At 39.6% G+C, this 21,371-nt stretch overlaps 1 protein-coding gene across 3 annotated transcripts in view; it reads left to right on the top strand.

The window, feature by feature from the left end:
- The window catches only part of RINT1 (RAD50 interactor 1), a 23,333-nt gene continuing 7,098 nt past the window's right edge, over positions 5,137–21,371 (top strand). Inside the window, exons 1-10 of one of the 3 annotated variants that reach the window (XM_005679120.2) lie at positions 5,137–5,301; positions 5,745–5,790; positions 11,390–11,574; positions 13,060–13,301; positions 15,509–15,682; positions 15,781–15,930; positions 16,478–16,634; positions 18,441–18,551; positions 18,648–18,873; positions 19,618–19,755. In XM_005679120.2, coding sequence (XP_005679177.2) covers positions 5,260–5,301; positions 5,745–5,790; positions 11,390–11,574; positions 13,060–13,301; positions 15,509–15,682; positions 15,781–15,930; positions 16,478–16,634; positions 18,441–18,551; positions 18,648–18,873; positions 19,618–19,755 — 1,471 coding nt within the window. In that variant the 5' untranslated portion in view covers positions 5,137–5,259. Of the gene's footprint in view, positions 5,302–5,744; positions 5,791–11,389; positions 11,575–13,059; positions 13,302–15,508; positions 15,708–15,780; positions 15,931–16,477; positions 16,635–18,440; positions 18,552–18,647; positions 18,874–19,617; positions 19,756–21,371 lie in introns of all 3 variants that reach the window. The other 2 variants (XM_005679119.3, XM_018047242.1) reach the window with 2 other exon arrangements.

Genomic DNA, 21,371 nt, shown 5'->3' with positions numbered 1-21,371 from the left:
CCGATCAGGGGAGGCGGTCTCACCCGCTTCATTCCGCTCCTGCTTCTCGGACCCGGGGAGGCATCGCGCTCGCATCTTTTGGCCTCGCAACCTGTGGGTGCTGGAGCTCACTGTGGCCCTTTCACTCTAGGAGCTCAGAGGCTGCCGCACTTGGACTTTGGTGGGGCTATAAACCCAGAGAGAAATTGCAGTGTCATATGGTAATTATGTCCATGGGGGCCATGGGGCCGCAAAGAGTCAGACACCACTAGGCGACTGAACAACAACAATGGTAATTTAAAATTTTTTGAATAACCCCCATATAGTTTTCCATAGCAGCACTTCAGTTCAGTTCAGTCGCTCAGTCGTGTCCGATTCTTTGTGACCCCACGGACTGCAGCATGTCAGGCTTCCCTGTCCATCACCAACTCCCGGAGCTTGCTTAAACTCATGTCCATCCAGTCAGTGATACCATCTAACCTTCTGATTCTCTGTCGTCCCCTTCTCCTCCTGCCTTCAATCTTTCCCAGCATCAGGGTCTTTTCCATTGAGTCAATTCTTCACATCAGGTGGTCAAAGTACTGGAATTTCAGCTTCAGCATCAGTCCTTCCAGTGAATATTCAGGACTGAATGGACTGGTTTGATCTCCTTGCAGTCCAGGGGACTCTCAAGAGTCTTCTCCAACACCACAGTTCAAAAGCATCAATTCTTTGGTGTTTAGTTTCTTTGTAGACTTGTTTTCAAACCCTGGGTTTACATGTGGGAATCTGGTTAGCTGATTATAGGTAATTCATGCAGACTGGTAGTGTTCTATCCTGCCTTCCTCTAATATTATTTATCTCAGTTAAGTACTTCGGGTAGTTTTCTGTCCCTGATGCATGCTGCTGCTGCTGCTGCTGCTAAGTCGTTTCAGTCGTGTCCGACTCTGTGCGATCCCATAGACGGCAGCCCACCAGGCTCCCTCGTCCCTGGGATTCTCCAGGCAAGAACACTGGAGTGGGTTGCCATTTCCTTCTCCAATGCATGAAAGTGAAAAGTGAAAGTGAAGTGTACAATCACATATTCTTGAACTGTGGTTAGTTCATAGGTTAATGTCCCAATGACAGAAAACTGCAAATATTTTTACCACACCCACACAGTAGAAAGTCAATCTAAATTTAATTTTTCCCATGCAGTTGACCCTTGAACAATACAGGGGTTGGGGCCCCAACTCTCTGTTCAGTTGTTGTTGCTCAGTCACTAAGTCGTGTCTTTGGCGCTCAGCCTTCTTTATGGTCCAACTCTCACATCCGTACATGACTACTGGATAAAACCATAGCTTTGACTACATGGACCTCTGTCACAGAAGTGATGTCTCTGCTTTTTAATATGCTGTCTAGGTTGGTCATAGCTTTTCTTCCAAGGAACAAGCGTCTGTTAATTTCATGGCTGCAGTCACTGTCTGTGGTGATTCTGGAGTCCAAGAAAAGAAAGTCTGTCACTGCTTCCCCTTTCTCTTCTATTTGCCATGAAGTGATGGGACCATATGCCATGATCTTCGTTTTTTGAATGACGAGTTTCAAGCCAGCTTTTTCACTCTCCTCTTTCATTCTCATCAAGAAGCTTTTTAGTTCCTCTTCACTTTCTGCCATTACAGTGGTATCATCTGCATATCTGGCGGTTGTTAATATTTCTCCCAGCGATCACGATTCCAGCTTGTTGTTCATCCAGCCCAGCATTTCACATGATATACTCTACATATAAGTTAATGAAGCAAGGTGACAATATATAGCCTTGTCATACTCCTTTCTCAATTTTGAACCAGTCAGTTGTTCCATATCTGGTTCTAACTGTTGGCCCACATATGGGTTTCTCAGGAGACAGGTAAGTTGGTCTGGTATTCCCATCTCTTTGCGAATTTTCCAGTTTGCTGTGATCCACAGAGTCAAAGGCTTCACATAGTCAATGAAGCAGAAGTAGATGTTTTTCTCTGTCTGGTGGAAAAGCCAAGTATAACTTGATACTCAGCCCTTTGTATCTGTAGTTCCATATCCACGGATTCAACTAACCATGGATGATATAGTACTAAAGTACATATTTATTGAAAAAAATCTGAGAAGTGAACATGGGTAGTTAAAACTTATGTTGTTTGAACTGTCCTTTAAGAAGTATCTTCTCTGAAACTGTGGCCCAACTCCTTACAAACACATATGGAGGAAAGAATTTTCACATTTCTTTGTACATTAACTAACTCCGTGGTCAAAACCTACCCTCTTTGCATTTTAGCCTAAGCTGCCTTAGACAAGATCCAAGTAAAATACACATTTTTACTTTTTTTGTTCTCCAAAAAGGCAGTTCTTTATTGGCTTTTATAGTTAAAATAACACAGGAATGTTCAAAACTTCTTCCTCATTCCAACTCCCTTTAATAAACATTTGACAGTTTAATGTTCTCTTTGACTTTAAAGTTATATCCTAACATGTATATTATGTATAATATTCAGGATCCCGCTTTTACACATCAGCACTATGGGTTGGGCTTTCCTGGTGGCTCAGATGGTAAAGAATCCACCTGCAATGCAGGAGACCTGGGTTCCATCCCTGGGTGGGGAATATACCCTGAGGAGGGCATGGCAACCCACTCCAGTATTCTTACCTGGAGCATCCTCATGGACAGAGGAGCCTGGCAGACTGCAGTCCATGAGGTAGAGAAAAGCTGGACACGGCTGAACGACAAAGCACAGCACTATGGATTGCTAATTGCCTAAAACACCCAGTTTATTTTGTTTCATCCTTATTGTCTCATATTCTGCCCATCGTAGATATCTCTTTCCATTTTCCAGATAGTAGTTAATTGTTTTCTGTGCTCCCTCAATCAGTGCAAACATATCCCTTGTTGAACTTACCTGCACTCAGTCTTAAATTAATATTCCTGTCTATTTCCTTCACCAGACTGAGAATTCTTCAGAGGCAAAAATTTGGGTTTAAAGTAATATTTTTTCTCTTAATTTATTAAAAAAAATTTTTTATCAGAATTATACATATCTGTGAGTTAGAGTCAATTCTGCAAAAATCCTGTAAATTTTGCAATGAAACAGCAGAGACTATATTCCCACCTTACTCCTTCCCTGTTTGTTCTTCCTCAAAGTCATTTCACCTTTTTCAACTGGTTATTTTAATATTTACCTTCATTTCTATGAAATGTTTGCATTTCTGTTTCTTGCTGTGTCACTTTTAGGCAGTATCTATTGACTTCACTTAATGAAAAATGAGGGTTCATCTCTTCTTCCTTCCCTTAGCCCTTCCCCAACCCCCACCACACTTCCCACCTCTTTATGTGCCCAATATCGTTACATTGTGTGTTAACTTCATTATGATTAGGCAAACATCTTGAGCAAAGTAATATACTTTGATTAATTCTATTCCCTTCACACTTTTTGTTTTTCTTATTTTGTTTTGCTATTCATCATTAAACCAAGCCCTGCCTTCTTAATGATTGTTTAAGCCTCTCCAGAGATTCTGACAGATAAGGAATTCTATCAGTCTCATCTTTCAGCGGCACCTCTTCTGGAAACCTTTGACCTGTACCACCTACGGCAAGTGCACAGTTGTTGTCAGGGTTTCTCACTTTATTTTTCTCCTGCATGTTTCCCGTATCACATGCATTCTTTTCCTTTGTTTAGTTCTCATTTTAATGGAGTACATACATCTCCAGTAGCTCCCTGAGGAGGGAGAAATAAACGAAAGGGAAATTTGTTGAGGTCTTGAATGTCTGAACACACCTTTATTCTTTATCCATATTTGATTGGTAGTTTACTAGTTATGTACAGAATTTCAGTGTGAAATAAATTTTCTTTTGAACTTTGACAGACATGCTCTGATGTCTTCTGGGTTTCTTTGTGACCACTGAGAAATTGAATGATATATTGATTCTTGATCCTTTGTAAATGATCTCTTTTTTTTTTTTTTTTTTCCTCTCTGGAAGCCTAGGATTGTCTTTTTGACCTCAGTGTTCTGCAGTTTCACAGTGACAAGCCACGGGATGAGTCAGGTTGTATCCATTGTGCTTGGCTCTCAGTGGCACCTAGTTCAATCTGGAAACTCCTGACCTTTGGTTTGGAGAAATTTTCTTTAATTGTTTTGCTGGTGATTACTCTTTCCCTAATCGCTGTTTTGTTTTTAGAACTCTTATTTTTTTGCATTTTAACCCCCCTGGAGTGGTCCTCTAATTTATTTTTTCTTTCCTATTTTTTACTCACTTGACCTTTTGCTTCCCACCACCACCGCCGCCGCCCCCCCACGTCCCCCCCCCCGCCCCCGCCCAGGATATTTCCCAACATTGATCTTCAAACTATTTTACTGAAATTTTCATTTCTACTATTATATTTTTTGTCTCTAAATGCTCCTTTTAAAATAGTAGACTGTTACTGCTTTATGGTTGCAATGGGGGTCACGCATCTCAGGATATAAATAAAGTTTTCTCCTCGTTGAATGTTTTCTGTTTTCTCTAAGGGTTGCTTATTTCCCCTCCCCCTGTTTGCTTCAGTCTCCACGGTAGCACTCGCACGTTTGTTTTGAAGTCGTCAAATCCCTGGGTTCGCTATTTAACTCTTGATGGCAATCCTAGTCCTCCTCCCTAGCAAAGAACAGGCTTCTTTGGTCTCTGCACTGGGCGAAGTACAGTAGATGCCGAGTCCTTTTCCTCCTTTCAGCTCCCGGAATGTGATCTGCACCCACCAGGTAGGAAGTTGGAGGGTCACCTCTAGGTGTATCTGATTTGCGGTAAAAGAAGGATCCAAAGATAAAAGACACTGGAGATTCCGCAGCTAAACAATCCAACCAAATTACATTAAAGCCAGTCGACAAGGCCCCCCCCCCCCCACACACACACTCTCAGAACATCTGGTATATCATCGGAAATATAAGTTGAAATGACTTAAGTGGAATTTATGGTGTGGAGAGAGGGATAACTTCAAGCTCCATCATTAATGACCTCAATGCAGTGGGGAAGATTTTACCAAGGTTGAGAAAGACCTCGTCCCCGCCCCTCCTCTCCCCCGCTTCTCCTTCCAGAGGGGTTGATCCGACCCCCGGACGGCAGGGGGCGCCTCTGCACACGGCCGGCAGCTGCGCGGGCAGAGCCTCTCTGGTAGGAAAGGAAGAAACCAGAGAGACGGTGCAGGAAGTTGCCGTGGCGTCCGGCGCTACGGTCTCCGAGGCTCATCTCTGATCGCTGGCTGGAGCCAGAGTCCATTGGCCACGCTGGCTGCGCAAGTAGCAGACGACTCGCGCGGAAGCAGGATGCTCCTTGCCGGCGAGAGCGGCGAGGCACCCGTCACTCCGGTTAGGTGGCCCTGGTGACCCGGGGAGGGGACACTGGTGGCCCAGTGAGGTGGCACAGACCTCCAGGGGAGAGTGTCTCAGTGAGGTGGAGTTAGCGGCCTGGGGACGCGGTTGCCGTGACCCCGGGGAGATGGCCCTTGCCGCTCTGGTAAGGTGGCAGACCTCCCGGGGGAGGTGGCCCCAATGCGGTAGCTCTGGCGATCCCTGGTGATATGACCTAGATCGTTCTGGAGAGGTGCCCCTGGAGGCCAGGCAAGGTAACCCCAGCTCTCTGGGGATGTGACAGTGGTGGCCCCAGGGACGTGGCCCTTTGGGAACCTCCAGACTCTGGCCTCCCAGGAAGTTGAGAAGTTGTCCTCCACTGGATGCCCCCTGAGAGCCCTGTGTGAGTTCCCCCTGTCACGTCAGTCTTGATGTGTTTGTCTTACCTGTTCTCCTTCTAGTGCTGCTCTGAAAATGGTGACCAGAAGAAGAACCTCAAGGAGAAAAGTAAGCAGATTCCAAACACCTTAGCACTTTGCACCCAGCCATCGCTCCAAAACTTGGTTCTCGGGTCTGCATCCAGAAGGATCTTATTAGCCTGTTAATCTTTTAGATAAAGTATCGTTTTTTCCTTTTTGTACAACCTGCTTGCATAGTTGTTGAGTCGTTCAGTTGTGTCCGACTCTTTGAGACCCCATGGACTGCAGCACGCCAGGATCCTCCATGCTTCGCTATCTCCCTGAGTTTGCTCAGATTCATGTCCATTGAGTCGGTGATGCTATCTAACCATCTCATCCTCTGCCGCCTTCCTCTCCATTTTTCTTCAGTCTTGCATAGTAATAAATACTAATCATCATGCACATATTTTTGACTTTCAAGATTGTGTAAAATGTGGGGTAATTTGGAGACTAGCACTTCCTGATCCCTACCTAGTGCAAGGACTGGTGTGGTTTCACTTAAGTGCTGCCCTTCCACTGGGTTCAGAATAATTGGGGCCTGCCTGTTATTTTAATGAATCATCAACTTGTTAAGCATCAGGAATTTGGAGGGGCTAATGATCTAGGAGAGATGACCATCATCATAGTTGCATTTAAAGGAGTCAAATAATTGTTTAGTTGTACTTTACCTTCAGTGAATTTGCAGTTAACATTGATCTGGGAAGAGCACAACAGATCACCTGGTTCCTGGATCTTGAACTGGACAAGGAAAGGGAAAAGGTCAATGTTTACTACCTGCAGGGGCACATGCCAGGGCTGTGAACATTTGGCATTTTACTTTAATGAGCTAAATGTGGCAAGCTTTTGGGGAATCATCAAGGGCTTTTGAAGTGAAATTTATGGGTAGAGGAAGGGGGAAGCATGGAACAGCTGTTCCATCAAAGAGTTTTTGGTTCTTCTGACCATGGCAAATAGTCTGGGAATGAGTAGTGGTAACAGACAGGGTGCCCATGTTACCATATTGGCATTAGGACTTAGACTTACCCTTAACATTGCCTGTTGCTACAGTCTGTCTCAGAAAGCAAGCTATGAGCGCTTCATAGTACTTGGCAGTCACAGCTGCCACAACTCAGCTCCTTTTACCTAAATGCAAAGGATTTGAGAGGATCTCATACCATTCAGTTAAACCCTTCCCTTTCCACCTTTCCCCCATTCATGTGCTTGGGAAGTTGATGCCACTGAGCTGTAGATTTTATCTTTGTCTCTCCTTTGGTGGCTTGGTCAATTTCTCTGCAATTAAAAGTGTGCTTTACAAAAAATAGAGGAGAGACATTAACACCTCCCTCCCCACCCCCGCAAATTACCAGTGGGTCATTTTAAAGGATGTTATTTGAATAAGAATGTACTATGGTGCATTTAAATGGTTAAATCAAAAGAGTATAATTTTTTTGTAAAAAGTGAAGGTAGAATTTACTCTATAAGCTACAGCAAGCTTAGAGTTCACAAAACATTCCCTCCGCCCATAGTCCTGCCTCTGTGTCTGCAGATACATCACACAAACTTACATGTTTTATGTAAGATAAATGAAAAGACATGGCATTGAGACTCCTGTACATAATAGTATATGGATTCCTGTAGTAATAAAGTTTGATGCAGTCCAGCCAATTCTGATCATACCCGAAGGAGAAGAAGGTAAGAATATTGTGTTCAGAGTCAGAAAACATGGATTTTAGTCCCACTTACAACCTTTTAAATGTAGACAGGGCAAATGTTAGAATTTATAGTTGGGAAGTTGAGGCATAGACTTTTATTAGTTTTGCTGCTACCTACCAGTGGGCTACTGGTTCTCATAGCATGGGAAAAAGCATTTAATTCTTATAAATTGAATAGAAAAAAAAAATTTTATGGGCTGGGGAGGGGAATATACACAGCGTTAAACACTGGTATATATTATGTTAATTGCTGATAGTTACATTTTACACTTAAGCATATCTTTATTTAGATATTCTTTCATATTGTCAGAAGTGGCTGCTGTTTTCTAATGAGGCTGTTATAACCTCTTGCCCTTCATTGCTGTTTCTTTAAAACTTTATTTTTGAGAAGCAGACTCACAGATACAGAGAACAAACTAGTGGTTACCCATGAGGAGAGGTAAGTGTGGACAGGCAATATAGGGGTAGGGTATCTAGAGGTACAAACTATTACATATAAAATAAGCACTGAGTGAAATAAGTCAGACAGGAAAAGACAAATATCCTATATCACTTACATGTGGAATCTAAAAAAATGGTACAAATAAATTTATTTACAAAACAGAAGTAGAGTCACATATGTAAGAAACAGACTTACGGTTACCCGGGGTTGGTGGTGGGAGGGAAAAGAGGGAGACTTGGATTGACACATACACACTACTATATATAAAACAGATAACTGGGACTTCCCTGGTGGTCCAGTGGTTGAGAATGTGCCTTGCAATGCAAGGGACGCATGTTTAATCCCTGGTCTGGGAACTAAGATCTCACATGCTGCAGAGCAACTAAGCTCATGTGCCACAACTAACCCCTGAGGCAGCCAAGATGAATAAATAAATAAATTTTTAAAAAAAACTAATAAAGGACCTACTGTATAGCAGGGAACTTGACTCAGTACTCAGTAATAACCTATATGGGAAAATAAAGAATGGATATATAACTGATTCACTTGCTGTACAGCAGAAACTAATACAACATTGTAGATCAACTATACGCCAATAAGTTTTTTTAAAAGCTATGAGGATATTTTGCACAACATGGGGAATATAACCAATATATTATAACTATAAATGGAATGTAGCCTTTAAAATTTGTGAATCACTATACTGTACACCTGTAACTTTCTGTGCAGCAACTATATACTTAAAAAAAGAAAAACGCTTTATTTGTGGTAAAGAACCCAGTTCTACAAGGTTAACTCCAAGGAAGAACAGAGGTGAAGTCCAACCTGGAGTGCTCCCCAGGAGGCTCTGTATTGTTCCCCCAGGTTTATCTCTTATGTGCATACCTTGTTTGTTTTATGGTTTTGCTTTTTAAGAGATTGCCGTAGTCTTTGTAATGAAATATGTGCTAATACAATCAAGCTTTTAACAAACCATAAATGGTTTGTTTAGAGAAGACCAAATACTTTAGGCAAATCTGGAGTAGAGAAATGCATGGTATGTTCAGGTTTATTCTAATATTTGGTTTCCATGAAGTCCATTCTCTCTTTCTCTGGGGCCTTCTTTTATAGTGTTTATTTTCATTTGGAGTTCAATGGCTATTCCTCTAAATTTTTACATTATCTTGGGTTTTGCTTTTTTAAATTTCTAGAAACAACTTATATCTAGAGAGATTAAACCCTGTAAATGAAATAATTCACGTTGTGGACTCAGTAGAGTTGAGCGTGTTTAGTATCAGGGAAGTTAATGGCTGCACAGTGACGTGACAGACCAGTGGATAAAAACTGCTCCTTATGTAAAAGAGTTTTAAGTTTCAAATGCAGTTGTACAAAATTGACCATTTCAGACACAGGGAAAAAAGGAAATATGAGAGAAAACACAAATTACCAGGAAAAACTGGAAAAATTACCAGTATAAAGTCTGACCCAAACTTTGGGTTTCCTAAGCTTCTGCAGGAAGAGGGAAACTGCAAGGAACCAAAGGAGACGCTTACACATGGAAACACACTTCAAAGGGAAACAGTTCTTAGCACACGGGGGTGGGAGGAGGAGAAGGGTATGGTAATCAGCTGTGGGTGGTGATGCTCCTACCTTCTTTGCCAAGAAGCTGCTCTGGGCCTTTGAGTTTGTCAGGTTCAGGGCACGTTCAGAAAGCCATCCTGGTGTAGACCATCACAGAGGTATAGCTAAAGATCATCTGGAAAAGAGGAGTAGTGTTGTTGGTCCACAAATTTAGGAAAATAAATGCCTTTGAAGTGAATTGTTTAACTAGAAATTTGTTTTCTTCAGTGTTTTGTTTAAAAATTAGAATTTTAAAACTGAAATACTTGAATCTTCATTGTACAAAGAATTCAAGGTAACTTGCTTAATTATGCCTTAAATATTCTGAATAGTAGAAGAAGGCATAGAGTCTTGCAGAGTGAAAAACTGACTTGTGAAATACAGGACATCATTGACTTTTTGCCATGGAAACAATCTCACTTCAGATCGTACAATTTAGTGGTTGTGCTAGCCATTTTGAGTTTTTCCTGGTAATTTATGTTTTCTCTCATATTTCCTTTTTTCCCTGTGTCTGAAATGGTCAATTTTGTACAACTGCATTTGAAACTTAAAACTCTTTTACATAAAGGAGGAGTTTTTATTCACTGGTCTCCCTTTCAAATTTTTTTCATATACTTGAGATCTTTCAATACCATTTTTTTTTAAACATTTTAAAACCAGAGTCCTCCTTTAATGTTATTCTAGATTATACCATCTGGTTCTTTACAAATTTTGAAAATATATTACTAATTTAATCGAAGCTGTCAGATTTGACCTTTCCTCTCCAGTAACAAAATAGATTCTTAAGATACAGTTGTCTGGAAACGTTTAATGTGTTTGTAACTGCATTGTCATGCCAACATCTATTGAAACTTCTGGTTACTAGGACAGAATTTAGTAATTTTTCCTTCACTCTGAATTGCCTCATCTCTTAAGCATTTTGTAGTATCCTTGATCAATAAATTGCTTTATAGATATTCATCTGGGTATTTGTCTATGAGTATATTTATATACATATATATACTCATATATAATATTTGTGATGCTGAAGAAGACTCTTTGAGAGTCGCTTGGAATGCGAGGAGATCAAACCTGAATTAGCTGAAGCCCCAATACTTTGACCACCTGATGCGAAGAACCGATTTATTGGAAAATATTCTGATGCTGGGAAAGACTGAAGGCAGGAGGAGAAGAGGGTGACATAGGATAAGATGGTTGGATGGCATCACCAACCCAATGGATATGAATTTGAGCAGACTCTAGGAGATAATGGGGGACAGGGAAGCCTGATGTGGTGCAGTCCATAGGGTCACAAAGAGTTGGACATGACTTAGTGACTAAATAACAACATATATATATATGCATATGGAGTCATCACTTGGTATCCATGGGGCATTGCTTTCAGAACCCTTGCATATATTAAAATTCCTGGATTTTCTAGTCCTTTATATAAAATGGCACAGTATTTGCATATAGCCTACACATATCCTCTGTATGCTTAAATTATCTCTAGGTTACTTATAATACCTAATGCTAATAATAATAGTGTATATATTAATACAGTGTCAATGCTATGTAAATAATTATTGGAGCATGGCAAATTTATGTTGATTTTTGGAACTTCCTGGATTTTTTTTGACTATTTTTTTATATGCAGTTGGTTGAATCCATGGACGTGGAGGGCTGATTGTATATATAAATATATAAGATATAGTGTGTATATATATATATACATATATTCATATTTATACACTATATTCATTTGGGTATTTTTGTGAACATATATATATACATACAAATACTGTATATAAACAAAATGCCATATATAGTGTTTAGTAACTTTTGAAAGTAGACATGTTGCCTTATATATCATTTGCCTTTCCTTTAACTCTATAGTAGTTAGTGGTGTTGAGTAATTGTTATTCTTTTCATTTTAGGTGACATAAATATTGCAGCTCTTGTTGAAAATGAACAAGTCTGTGAAGGTACAGATAATAGTGATCTTCCTTCCTGTGTGTCAGCATTTATAGAAAAGGAAGTCGGAAATGACCTTAAATCTTTAAAGAAACTTGATAAACTCATAGAACAGATGACAGAAAGTAAAATGCAGTTAGAAGAACAGGCAAGTATTAAAACTCATTGAAACGACATCAGGAGTATACTCATCATGTGCTGTGTGCTCAGTTGTGTCTGAATCTTTGTGACCCCAAGGACTGTATATAGTCTGCCAGGCTCCTCTGCCCATGGAATTTACCAGGCAAGAATCCTGGAGTGGGTTGCCATTTCCTTCTCCAGTACACATTATAATGTAATGTAAATACAACTAATATATCAATACATATAGATCTCTTCTAATGGTTTTATGGTATTCAAATGTGGCTATCCATAATTTATTTAATCAAGCCCTTATTGGTTGATCTCTTTGCTATTCCCAGTTTTTATCATAAATAATATGAAAATAAACATGGTTATATTAAATCATAAATCCCAGTGAATTATTCCTTTATTAAGAACTCGTCATGGCATCCCATTGCTTATTGGAAAAAGCCAGGCATTCTTGTAATGCCCAAGATGCCCCCTACCTATTTCGGCTTACCTCTCTGCATTTCTTTGAACTGGATTCTGTGCCCTCCTCCCCATTTTGCTATTCTCTGATCATGACTGACCGGTTTCTTTTGCCTGAAATGCCCTTGCCTTCCAAACTTTGCTAAAAATTTCTGCCAAGCCTGCAAAGGTCTGTGCATGAGCCATGCAAGTACAATTGCTGGAACCCCGTAAGAAGTGCAGGATTTCAGTCCCTACTTCAGACCTGTTGAGTCTGAATTTGCACTCTAACTATATCTCTAGGTGATTCCTATGCACATTCAAGTCTGGAAAACACCACCTTAGTACACCATTACACCTGGCATCTCTTTTATTGCACTGATCCCACTATTGAAGATGTGCCTGTATCTTTCTTTCGTAACAACTGATATTAAGGGCAGATGCTGTGTCTAATTTATCTATCAGTCCCTAGCACAGTGCCTGGTGTAGAATAAGTGTCTCATTAGTGTTGATTAAATTGGAATTCCTCTAATATATTCTTATCATATTGTACTGATGCCTGATATTTGTATGTGTTTCTATCTACTATAAGAAAAATCCATTTAATAAAATACCATTTCTAAAGGCATTATCTGGATATCATCTTACCAAGCATGTCAATGGTTCGTTCTTAACCTGGGCTTAAATCAGAATCACTTGGCGAACTTTTGCAAAATACAGAAACCCAGACATTTATAATCACAGTCTCATTTGTTTTTGAAGGAAAATCTTTGGTGGGTAAAGCAGGTAAATGTTCTCTCACTGAACACTCTGAAAGTGCTTTGTGATAGTAGACCCAAAGATATATACTGTTTACCAGGGCCCTCCCTACACACCTCCACATTAGCATTTTATGTTGAGGCCTGGGTAGTATAGGATGCAGAAATCCAACCTGAAGCTTTTAAATGACAATTTTTATTTGTTTAGAACATACATGCATTTTGAAGGTAACTAATAAAGAAGGTTTTGAGAATCTTACCTGATTGTTGCTGTTTTTTATTGTTTTTATTTTTGGTATGGTCAGGTACTTACAGTTTCATCAGAAATCCCTAAAAGAATTCACAGTGCCTTAAAAAAGGCAGAAGAATCAAAGCAATTCCTTAATCAATTTCTGGAGCAAGAAACCCATCTCTTCAGTTCCATTAACAGCCATTTGCTGACCGCACAGCCCTGGATGGAAGATCTTGGAGCCATGATTAACCAAATTGAAGAGATTGAACGGCATCTTGCTTACCTTAAATGGATTTCACAAATTGAAGAACTAAGGTAAAATAAGCCTCTTTGTTCTCATAATTATTATTTTCCTTTGAGACTGTCTTAGAGAGTACATGGATGCCATTAAATAATTGAGTTAATTAAAGATTATAATAATGTGATTTTACCAGTTATGAAAATAGCATTATGATAATGATTCCTTTATTGTGAATGAACATAAACTTTTCCAGGGGCTTAATTTGCATTTAAAAGAAAGGAATCCAAGTAAAAAATTCAAGTCCCATAGTTGTACTGTGCACACACGATGAAAATTATAATGCCATATTAATAAAACAGCTCATCAGAGTAGTGATATTCCTCTTTTAACCTTTTAGAGATGGTCACTTAATGAAATGGATTGCTTTATCTATGATTCAATTTTTTTTTTTTAGTGTATATCACCTAAGTGGATATTTAGTGGATATTTTTTTAGTGGATATCACCTAAGAAGAGCTACATAGTATATTATTAGACGAATAACAAGCCCTCCTACTTTTGAATAGGGAGGAAAAAAAAAAGAAGGTAGACCCTTGAACAAAGCAGAGGTTAGGAGCACCAGAGCTCCTCCAGTGGCAAGTCTGCAAACATCTTATTAGCAGACTGAAAGTGAAAGAAAGTGAAAGTTGCTCAGTCGTGTCCGACTCTTTGCGACCCCATGAACCATACAGTCCATGGAATTCTCTAGGTTAAATGGGAGTGGGTAGCCTTTCCCTTCTCCAGGGGATCTTCCCAACCCAGGGATCAAACCCAGGTTTCCCTCATTGCAGGCGGATTCTTTACCAGCTGAGCCACAAGGGAAGCCCAGACTTCTATTTCTATAAGCAGACTCCTATAGTTCAAACCCATATTGTTCAAGGGTCTATTGTACTTCTTTTTGAATTGAATACATATCATTAATTGATTATGTCTGGTATTGCCTTTCAAACAAGCTGAATTAACATTTCTGCTTACATTGGCAGATGTTTTGGTTTCATAATTTCAATTATGAAAATAGCTATGAAAGACAAAATCTGTTAGGAAACTTAATGATTAGAAAAGGGGAAGAAAGAAAAATGAGAGAATGAGAGTAGGGGAAGGCCAAAGTGCTGTCAAAAATAAAGCAGAGCCAGTGGAAAACAAAGGTGTGGAGGAAGGACTAGCGCTTGGAGCTGGGCAGGCTGACGGTGGCACATACCTGTTCCCACAGAGGGCGCTGTGACCGCCCAGGAGCAGACCTGATGCGCTGCAGGAACCCAGCTCGTAGTCAGCTTCCAGCTCCTCAGCCAGCCTTGGTAGAATGCACACAGGCCGCCTAGAGAGAGAGCACTTACTTCCAATTTCCTGATGACCTCTGAACAGAGATTAATTATTGAAAAGGTTAACTTTTGTTCCTTATTCTGGCTTAAGATATGGAATGTGATTTTTATCAAAAGAAGCATTTCATTTTCAAATGTTCTTTGAGCCAGTGTGTAAAATGGTAGTCATATGCTGAATTAGTCCTGAAGACATGTTGTATTTGGCTTGTTTTAAAGAACTTGATTAGTAGTTTGATTTTGCATGGAAATCTTGATTTCTCCTGAAAATGTTTAAGATTTGGCCACATTAGATCTACATTCCAGTGTGACAACCCTAGGCTAGAGCCTTAGGGTGGGGTATGTGCTTTTTACTTGGCTCGCCTTTGCTTTTCTTCATTTACTTTGCCAGTTGGGCCTTTCTAGGCATTTGACTTTGCTACCGTCGCTATAGAGCTTGCCTTAAATTTTATGTGCAGCTTGGCAGTAACTTGAAAGGACTTGATTCTGAGGTGCCACCTCCCTAAGTTCCCTATAGTCAGGTTCAGCTGGGCAAAGTAGATACAGATTGAAGACTAGCATTGTTGACTTACCAGATGCCACCCCCATTCTCCCCGGATTAAGATTCTGTAAAAGACAGATTTCTTAGAAATGAGGGGTGCCTGATGGAATGTGACAGAGGAAAAGTCTGTCCTATTGGGAGAGCTGGGCAGGCAAAGGTGGAGGGAGATGTCCTGAACACAGCCCACTGCTCTTAGGAGGATGCTGAGGGACTCCAGGCTCCTAAAGACTGGGGTGTCAAGTTAAAAAAAAAAAAACACTTTAAGTTAGTGCTTCCCTCTTCTTTTGGTTGTAGCTTTATGTAAAGCAGGAGGAAGAAGCAGTTTTCCACATTTGGAATTACTCTGAACAAAGTGTCTTTCAACTTTGCTCTTCCTTGTCTTTCAGTGATAACATTCAGCAATATCTGATGACCAATAATGTCCCAGAGGCAGCCTCTACTCTGGTGTCTATGGCAGGACTTGACATCAAGCTTCAGGAATCTTCCTGTACTCATCTTCTGGGTTTCATGAGAGCCACAGTTAAATTCTGGCATAAAATTCTCAAGGACAAGCTTACAAGGCAAGGAATTTGTCCATGTTTCATGGTAATTGCTTTCAGATGGCTCTTTGATGTTCATTGTGTTTGATAGCAATATTTCTCTCACTTTTCGGTTACAGTGATTTTGAGGAAATTTTAGCACAGCTTCACTGGCCATTCATCACACCCCCTCAGTCTCAAACTGTTGGCATCAGTCGACCAGCCAGTGCCCCTGAGATATACATTAACCTGGAGACACTGTTCTGTCAGCTTCTGAAACTACAAACCTCGTATCTTTTGAGGGGTTAAAACTTACTAAAATTTCTTTTTTCTAGAGTGGATTTGGACCAGAAAGGAAAGCTTTCTGAAAGTGGCCAAGAAGCAAAATGGGAGGAGTACTAGGTTTGGACTTACCTGTGTATGGTTATGTAGTGGGTGGGAGTGGTGCTGTTCTCCTTCCAAATAAACTGCATGTGGGTGGAAGGGCTGTGAGGAGTTCTGAACTACAGGATTGACCCAAGTTTGCATCACATATAGGTCTCTTGGGACAATCAAAAAACTGGGCAAAATTGGAAGGAAGCCTTAGTAACTTAGTGTTAATTTAATAAAATGATTATTCGAATGTGTTTCCTTACTTATTATCCTTTATCTTAGGAAAGATTAATTCTAATAACATTTCTCATGGACTTTTTACTTAAGTCATATGTAATTTAAAGTGAGATTACATATTATCTGCTATAATTTCTCAGTATCATATATATCTGCTAGATAAATGTTCTGTGTGTATACATATCTATACATATATGCTTTTCTTTTTCCTTGACTTTACTATGTCAGAGATGAATTATTTACTGAGCCAAAACAGCTTCCAGAAAAATACTCTCTTCCCGCGTCCCCTTCTGTCATCCTGCCCATCCAGATTATGCTGACTCCCCTTCAGAAGAGGTTCAGGTATCACTTCAGAGGGAACCGGCAGACTAACGTTATAAGCAAGGTGTGCTTTGCCGCTTCTTGCCCCGGTTTTAATTAATAGAAAATACTAAGGATGTCCCTACTTTTGCTGGCTTACGTTAAATTCTGATTCTATCCGCATTCCTGTTTTTTTCTGTAAAGAGCTAAATTCCAGTTTCGTCACTGCCCTGTACAGATATAACTTGGGACTTGTGTTGATATGTCGTTAAGAATCAGTGCGCTCATTAACACACCATCTGAGCACTTCCTCAGGTTTCTTCTGGGGTGTGCTGTAGCGTTTGCTGTGGCACTTTTTTACAACTGGATCCCCATGTGTTCCACTGGGCAAACTGCTCCTTCAGGTTTATGAATACATCAGAAAGAGAAGTGAGAGTCAAAAGGGAGTAGAGCATTAGCTTTTGAATGGAAGTGCTGATGTGCTCAGTGATTTGTAGTCGGGCTTCCCTGGTGGTCCACGGTTAGGACTCTGTGCTTCCACCATAGGGGGCGTGGGTTTGATCTTTGGTCAGGGAACGAAGATCCCATGTGCCATGCAGCACGGCCAAAAAATAAAAATAAATAAGAATAAGAATTTAAAAAAATATAAAATGATTTGTAGCTATACAAGAGAGAGTATGGGGATAAGTAACAGGAATGACTTTGAGGAAATTATCACCAGCATTTTAGTTGAGGGACCACACCCAAGTGTATTGGACATCCCGTTGAGACTTTTTCTTTAATCTGCTCTGAAAATCACAGACAACTGTTTTCAGTGAAATTTGATTGAATGTGTTGAGAATTATAACCTTGGGAGTTGCTAGGGGGTGGATACTGTTTATCCTTGAAGTCTTCCTACATGTGATGCGGTGCAAGTAGCAGAGGAGTCCTACAGAAAGTGTTTTGAATTAAATGATTTAAAATGCCTGATTACTTGGCAGACATTGTACGTAACATATAAATGAGTTTACAGGCTTTATAGAATTGTAAAGGAATCAAGGGATAGGCAGTTATGTCTATGTAGGGAAGAGTGGGATAACAATGAATTTCTGGTTCTCAAATTCAGCTTGTTCTTTTGTACTTCTTGGGTCTCCCTCTCTTGGATGGGGTGTTGGTGGAAAGAAGAGTAGAACCAATTAGTAAGTGGTAAGTGACACAAAAGAAGTCTAAACTGTAGAGAGGCAGTAATGATTTGAGGTAAGAAAATTGTTAGTTCTGTTGGTTGCTTTTTAAATTGTAGTTCCAGTGGTCTAGTACTCTGACAGGAAGCCTGAACTATGCAGGCCCCGAGATTAACTGCCCCTTTTTCATTTCTGTATTCCCAGCATCTAGCACACAGCAGGGTTTTACCTTTCAGAAAATGTTTTAGAGTTCCTGTCCAACAAAACATAGAAGGTTTATAGAATCACCTCTAGTGACAATTTAAAAAACTGCACAGTTACATTACTTTTCTTTAAGTCTTTATATTTTTTGTAACGCAGACCAGCCAAATTTTTCTTAATTTAGCTTTTGAAAAAAAGAAAAAACAGAAGAAAGTCATGTTTAAAAATTATTTTGGAAAGTTATTTCCAAAAAAATTATATAAAGGCCATCATTCTTTGTGATACTTATCTTTTACATATTTCTAAAGTGCTAGATTTTAAATATTTATGGTAATTTAAATTCATTAGTTGACTTAAGCCACATTATTGAAATTTATTGGGAGTACATTGGGAAACATTTGATTATTAAGCCTTCCGTGAATGTAAAGTTCAGAGTCAAAACTGTGCTCTTATGTATACAAACATTTAACTAACTGTAACTTTCTAGTTGGAATGAGTTAAGAATTCAAACTGTTCATCTTCCTCCTTAGCCTGAATGGTACTTGGCTCAGGTTCTTCTGTGGATCGGGAACCACACTCAGTTTCTGGATGAGAAGATTCAGCCAATATTGGACAAAGTGGGCTCTTTGGTAAACGCAAGGGTAAGAGATTCAGTCCAAAGCATTTCAGTTTCAGAGTTGCAGGTGTCCATGAATAAGCTGTCATTTTCATTTCCTTATGCTTCTGTGTTTTTTTAGCTTGAATTTTCTCGGGGCCTTATGATGCTGATTCTTGAGAAGTTAGCTGCTGATATTCCTTGTCTGCTCTATGACGACAGTCTCTTCTGTCATTTGGTGGACGAGGTGCTTTTGTTTGAAAGAGAACTACACAGCGTTCATGGCTATCCTAGCACTTTTGCTAATTGTATGCATATTCTATCAGAGGAGACCTGTTTTCAGAGATGGTTGACTGTGGAGAGAAAATGTAAGTGCTCATATGGCCGTAGGCTGGGGAGAGGTATCTCTTATTGTGAATACAAAATTTAAGGTGTTATTCTTCTCTATTTCTGGGTAGAAACTAGTGTCATCTAAGTTTTTCTCGGTTGAGGTTTATCAAGTTGCCTTCAGAGATTATCTTCTTTTCTTCCCATCAAGCTTCAGTTTTTCCCAGAATTATACTCTATGTATTTCTAGGATAGAATATTCAAGCCAGGGACTTCTGGTGCTCCAGTGGCTAAGACTTGCGCTCCCAATACAGGGGGACTAGGTTTGTTCCTCAGGGAACCAGATCCCACATGCTGCAACTCAGTTTCCTTGCTGCAGCTAAAGATGCTGCAGGCTGCAACTAAAAAGATACTGAGTGCCACAACTAAGACCTGGCACAGCCAAATAAATACAAATATTTTTTTAAAAGTTTAACCCAGTAGAGTTAACTGTTTTATGGATTTTACATATAGTATTTCTGCTCTTATGGAATCATTCTGGATGTGGCTTTTCTAGTCAGTGAAGATTTTTTTGAAGATATTTTGAAGATTCTGGGTAGGTGTGGGCAGAGGTAAAAGATCTTACTTAACCTTAAAACAGAGCATGTTACATATAGTGCACCTAGTAGGAGGGTGTAGATTTATTTTTTTATAGAAAAATAATAATTCCTAAGAAATTATGAGTTGAAAGATTAGGAATTACAATCTGTAACTACTTGTTTGACATGATCTTTCTTGTGTGCCAGTTGCTCTTCAAAAAATGGACTCAATGCTCTCGTCAGAAGCTGCCTGGATATCCCAATATAAGGACATCACTGATGTGGATGAGATGAAAGTCCCAGACTGTGCAGAAACGTTTATGACACTACTCTTGGTTATAACTGGCAAGTATAGTCTTAAAGATATAACTTTTTTTTTTTAGAAGTACTGACTCTTAACAGACTTGTGGTTATCAAGGGGGAAGGGGAATGGTGGCGGGATGGAGTCCATTAGGTGATAAACCATAATGGGAAAGAATATGAAAAAGAATATATATATGTATAACTGAGTCACTTTGCTATATAGCAGAAATTGAACACAACATTGTAAATCAACTCTACTTCACTAACATTTTAAAAATTAAATAAAAGTACTACTGATTCTTCACTCAGTATTTTTGAAGTAGTTTGACAAAATACCATATAGTGGTTATTGTAGTATCTTCAAATTCAATTTCTGTTTTGGTCAAACTCTAGCACAGTATTTTAGCTTTTGGATTTTTTGTAATTTAAGTAAGACCTTAAACATTAGTTTACATGAGGGGAAAATTCCTCAGTTGTTACATAAAAACAAATAATTTAATTTTCTTCCCTGAATTCCCTTGTCTTTCAACTTTTCAAGTATCTTCAGTAAATGGTGATTGACCCAAATTTTAAATATTATTTTCTTCACCTTGTTATATCAGAGTTTGTAGAACAGTAAAATAATAAAGTAACTTTAAGGACAAGAATGGGGGCTTCCCTGGTGGTTCAGATGGTAAAAAGTCTGCCTGCAATCCAGGAGACCTGGGTTCAGTCCCTGGGTCGGGAAGATCCCCTGGAGAAGGCAAAGATCAGAATGGTAACGGGAACTTCTATGTTCCAAGAATGTTCTGGCTGGAGGGTGGCCCGGGCCCAGCCCTGGTTGGTCTGTTCCTGTCCATGTTGCCCCTAGGGCACTGCAGACCTGCTGGTTCTCCAGGGGCTACTGAGCTGTCTCTGCCATGGTCCTTCTGTGTCTTGTCCATTTCTTGGGCCTGTGTGGTAACCTGAAGAGGTGTCATTCCAGCCCAGTCAGTAAATAATTCTGTATTCTTTAAGAAAAATATGAAAAACACTAAAATACAAAAATATTTAGCAAAACTGATTTAAAAAATCTTTTATTATGGAAATTTTCTCATATATATATAAAAGCAGCATAACGAACCCTTAGGTTATCTGTTCCTAAGGTTTAAAACTATTGCTTTTCTATTATGTATTTCCCCCCCCCAAAATACAGACTTTTTTCCTGAAGTATTTTAAACATCTTTTCACCTATAAATCTTTAGCTACGTGTTTCTTTTAACCTATCCTAGTTCCTCCTTCCTTTTTTAAAAAATGTCATTTGTTGAAGCAGTGGAATAATTTTTGTATACGATTTTCTCATATGCCTTTAAAAAAATTGAGGCATAACTTTTAAAATAAAGCACAGTTGATTTACAACATTGTGTTAGAGGCATAACTTATATACAGTGAAATGCATAGATCATCAGTATATAGATCAATGAGTTTTGACAGTACTTGTGAAACACACATCCTTAGGGAGTTTAGAAATGGATCCATACTTGAATGGTTGGTTGATTTTTGACAAAGGCATCAAAGCTAGCCAATAGGAAAACCCTATACCATAACCTTTAACATGCTGTGTGTGCTAAGTCGCTTCAGTCATGTCCAACTCTTTGCGACCCTATGGACTGCAGCCAGCCAGGCTCCTCTGTCCTTGG

The sequence above is a fragment of the Capra hircus genome, chromosome 4 (assembly GCF_001704415.2).
Source record: "Capra hircus breed San Clemente chromosome 4, ASM170441v1, whole genome shotgun sequence".
In the NCBI taxonomy this organism is placed as follows: Eukaryota; Metazoa; Chordata; class Mammalia; order Artiodactyla; family Bovidae; genus Capra; species Capra hircus.
The sequence above is the reverse complement of the archived record's forward strand: the minus strand, read 5'-3'. Positions and strand labels throughout refer to the sequence as shown.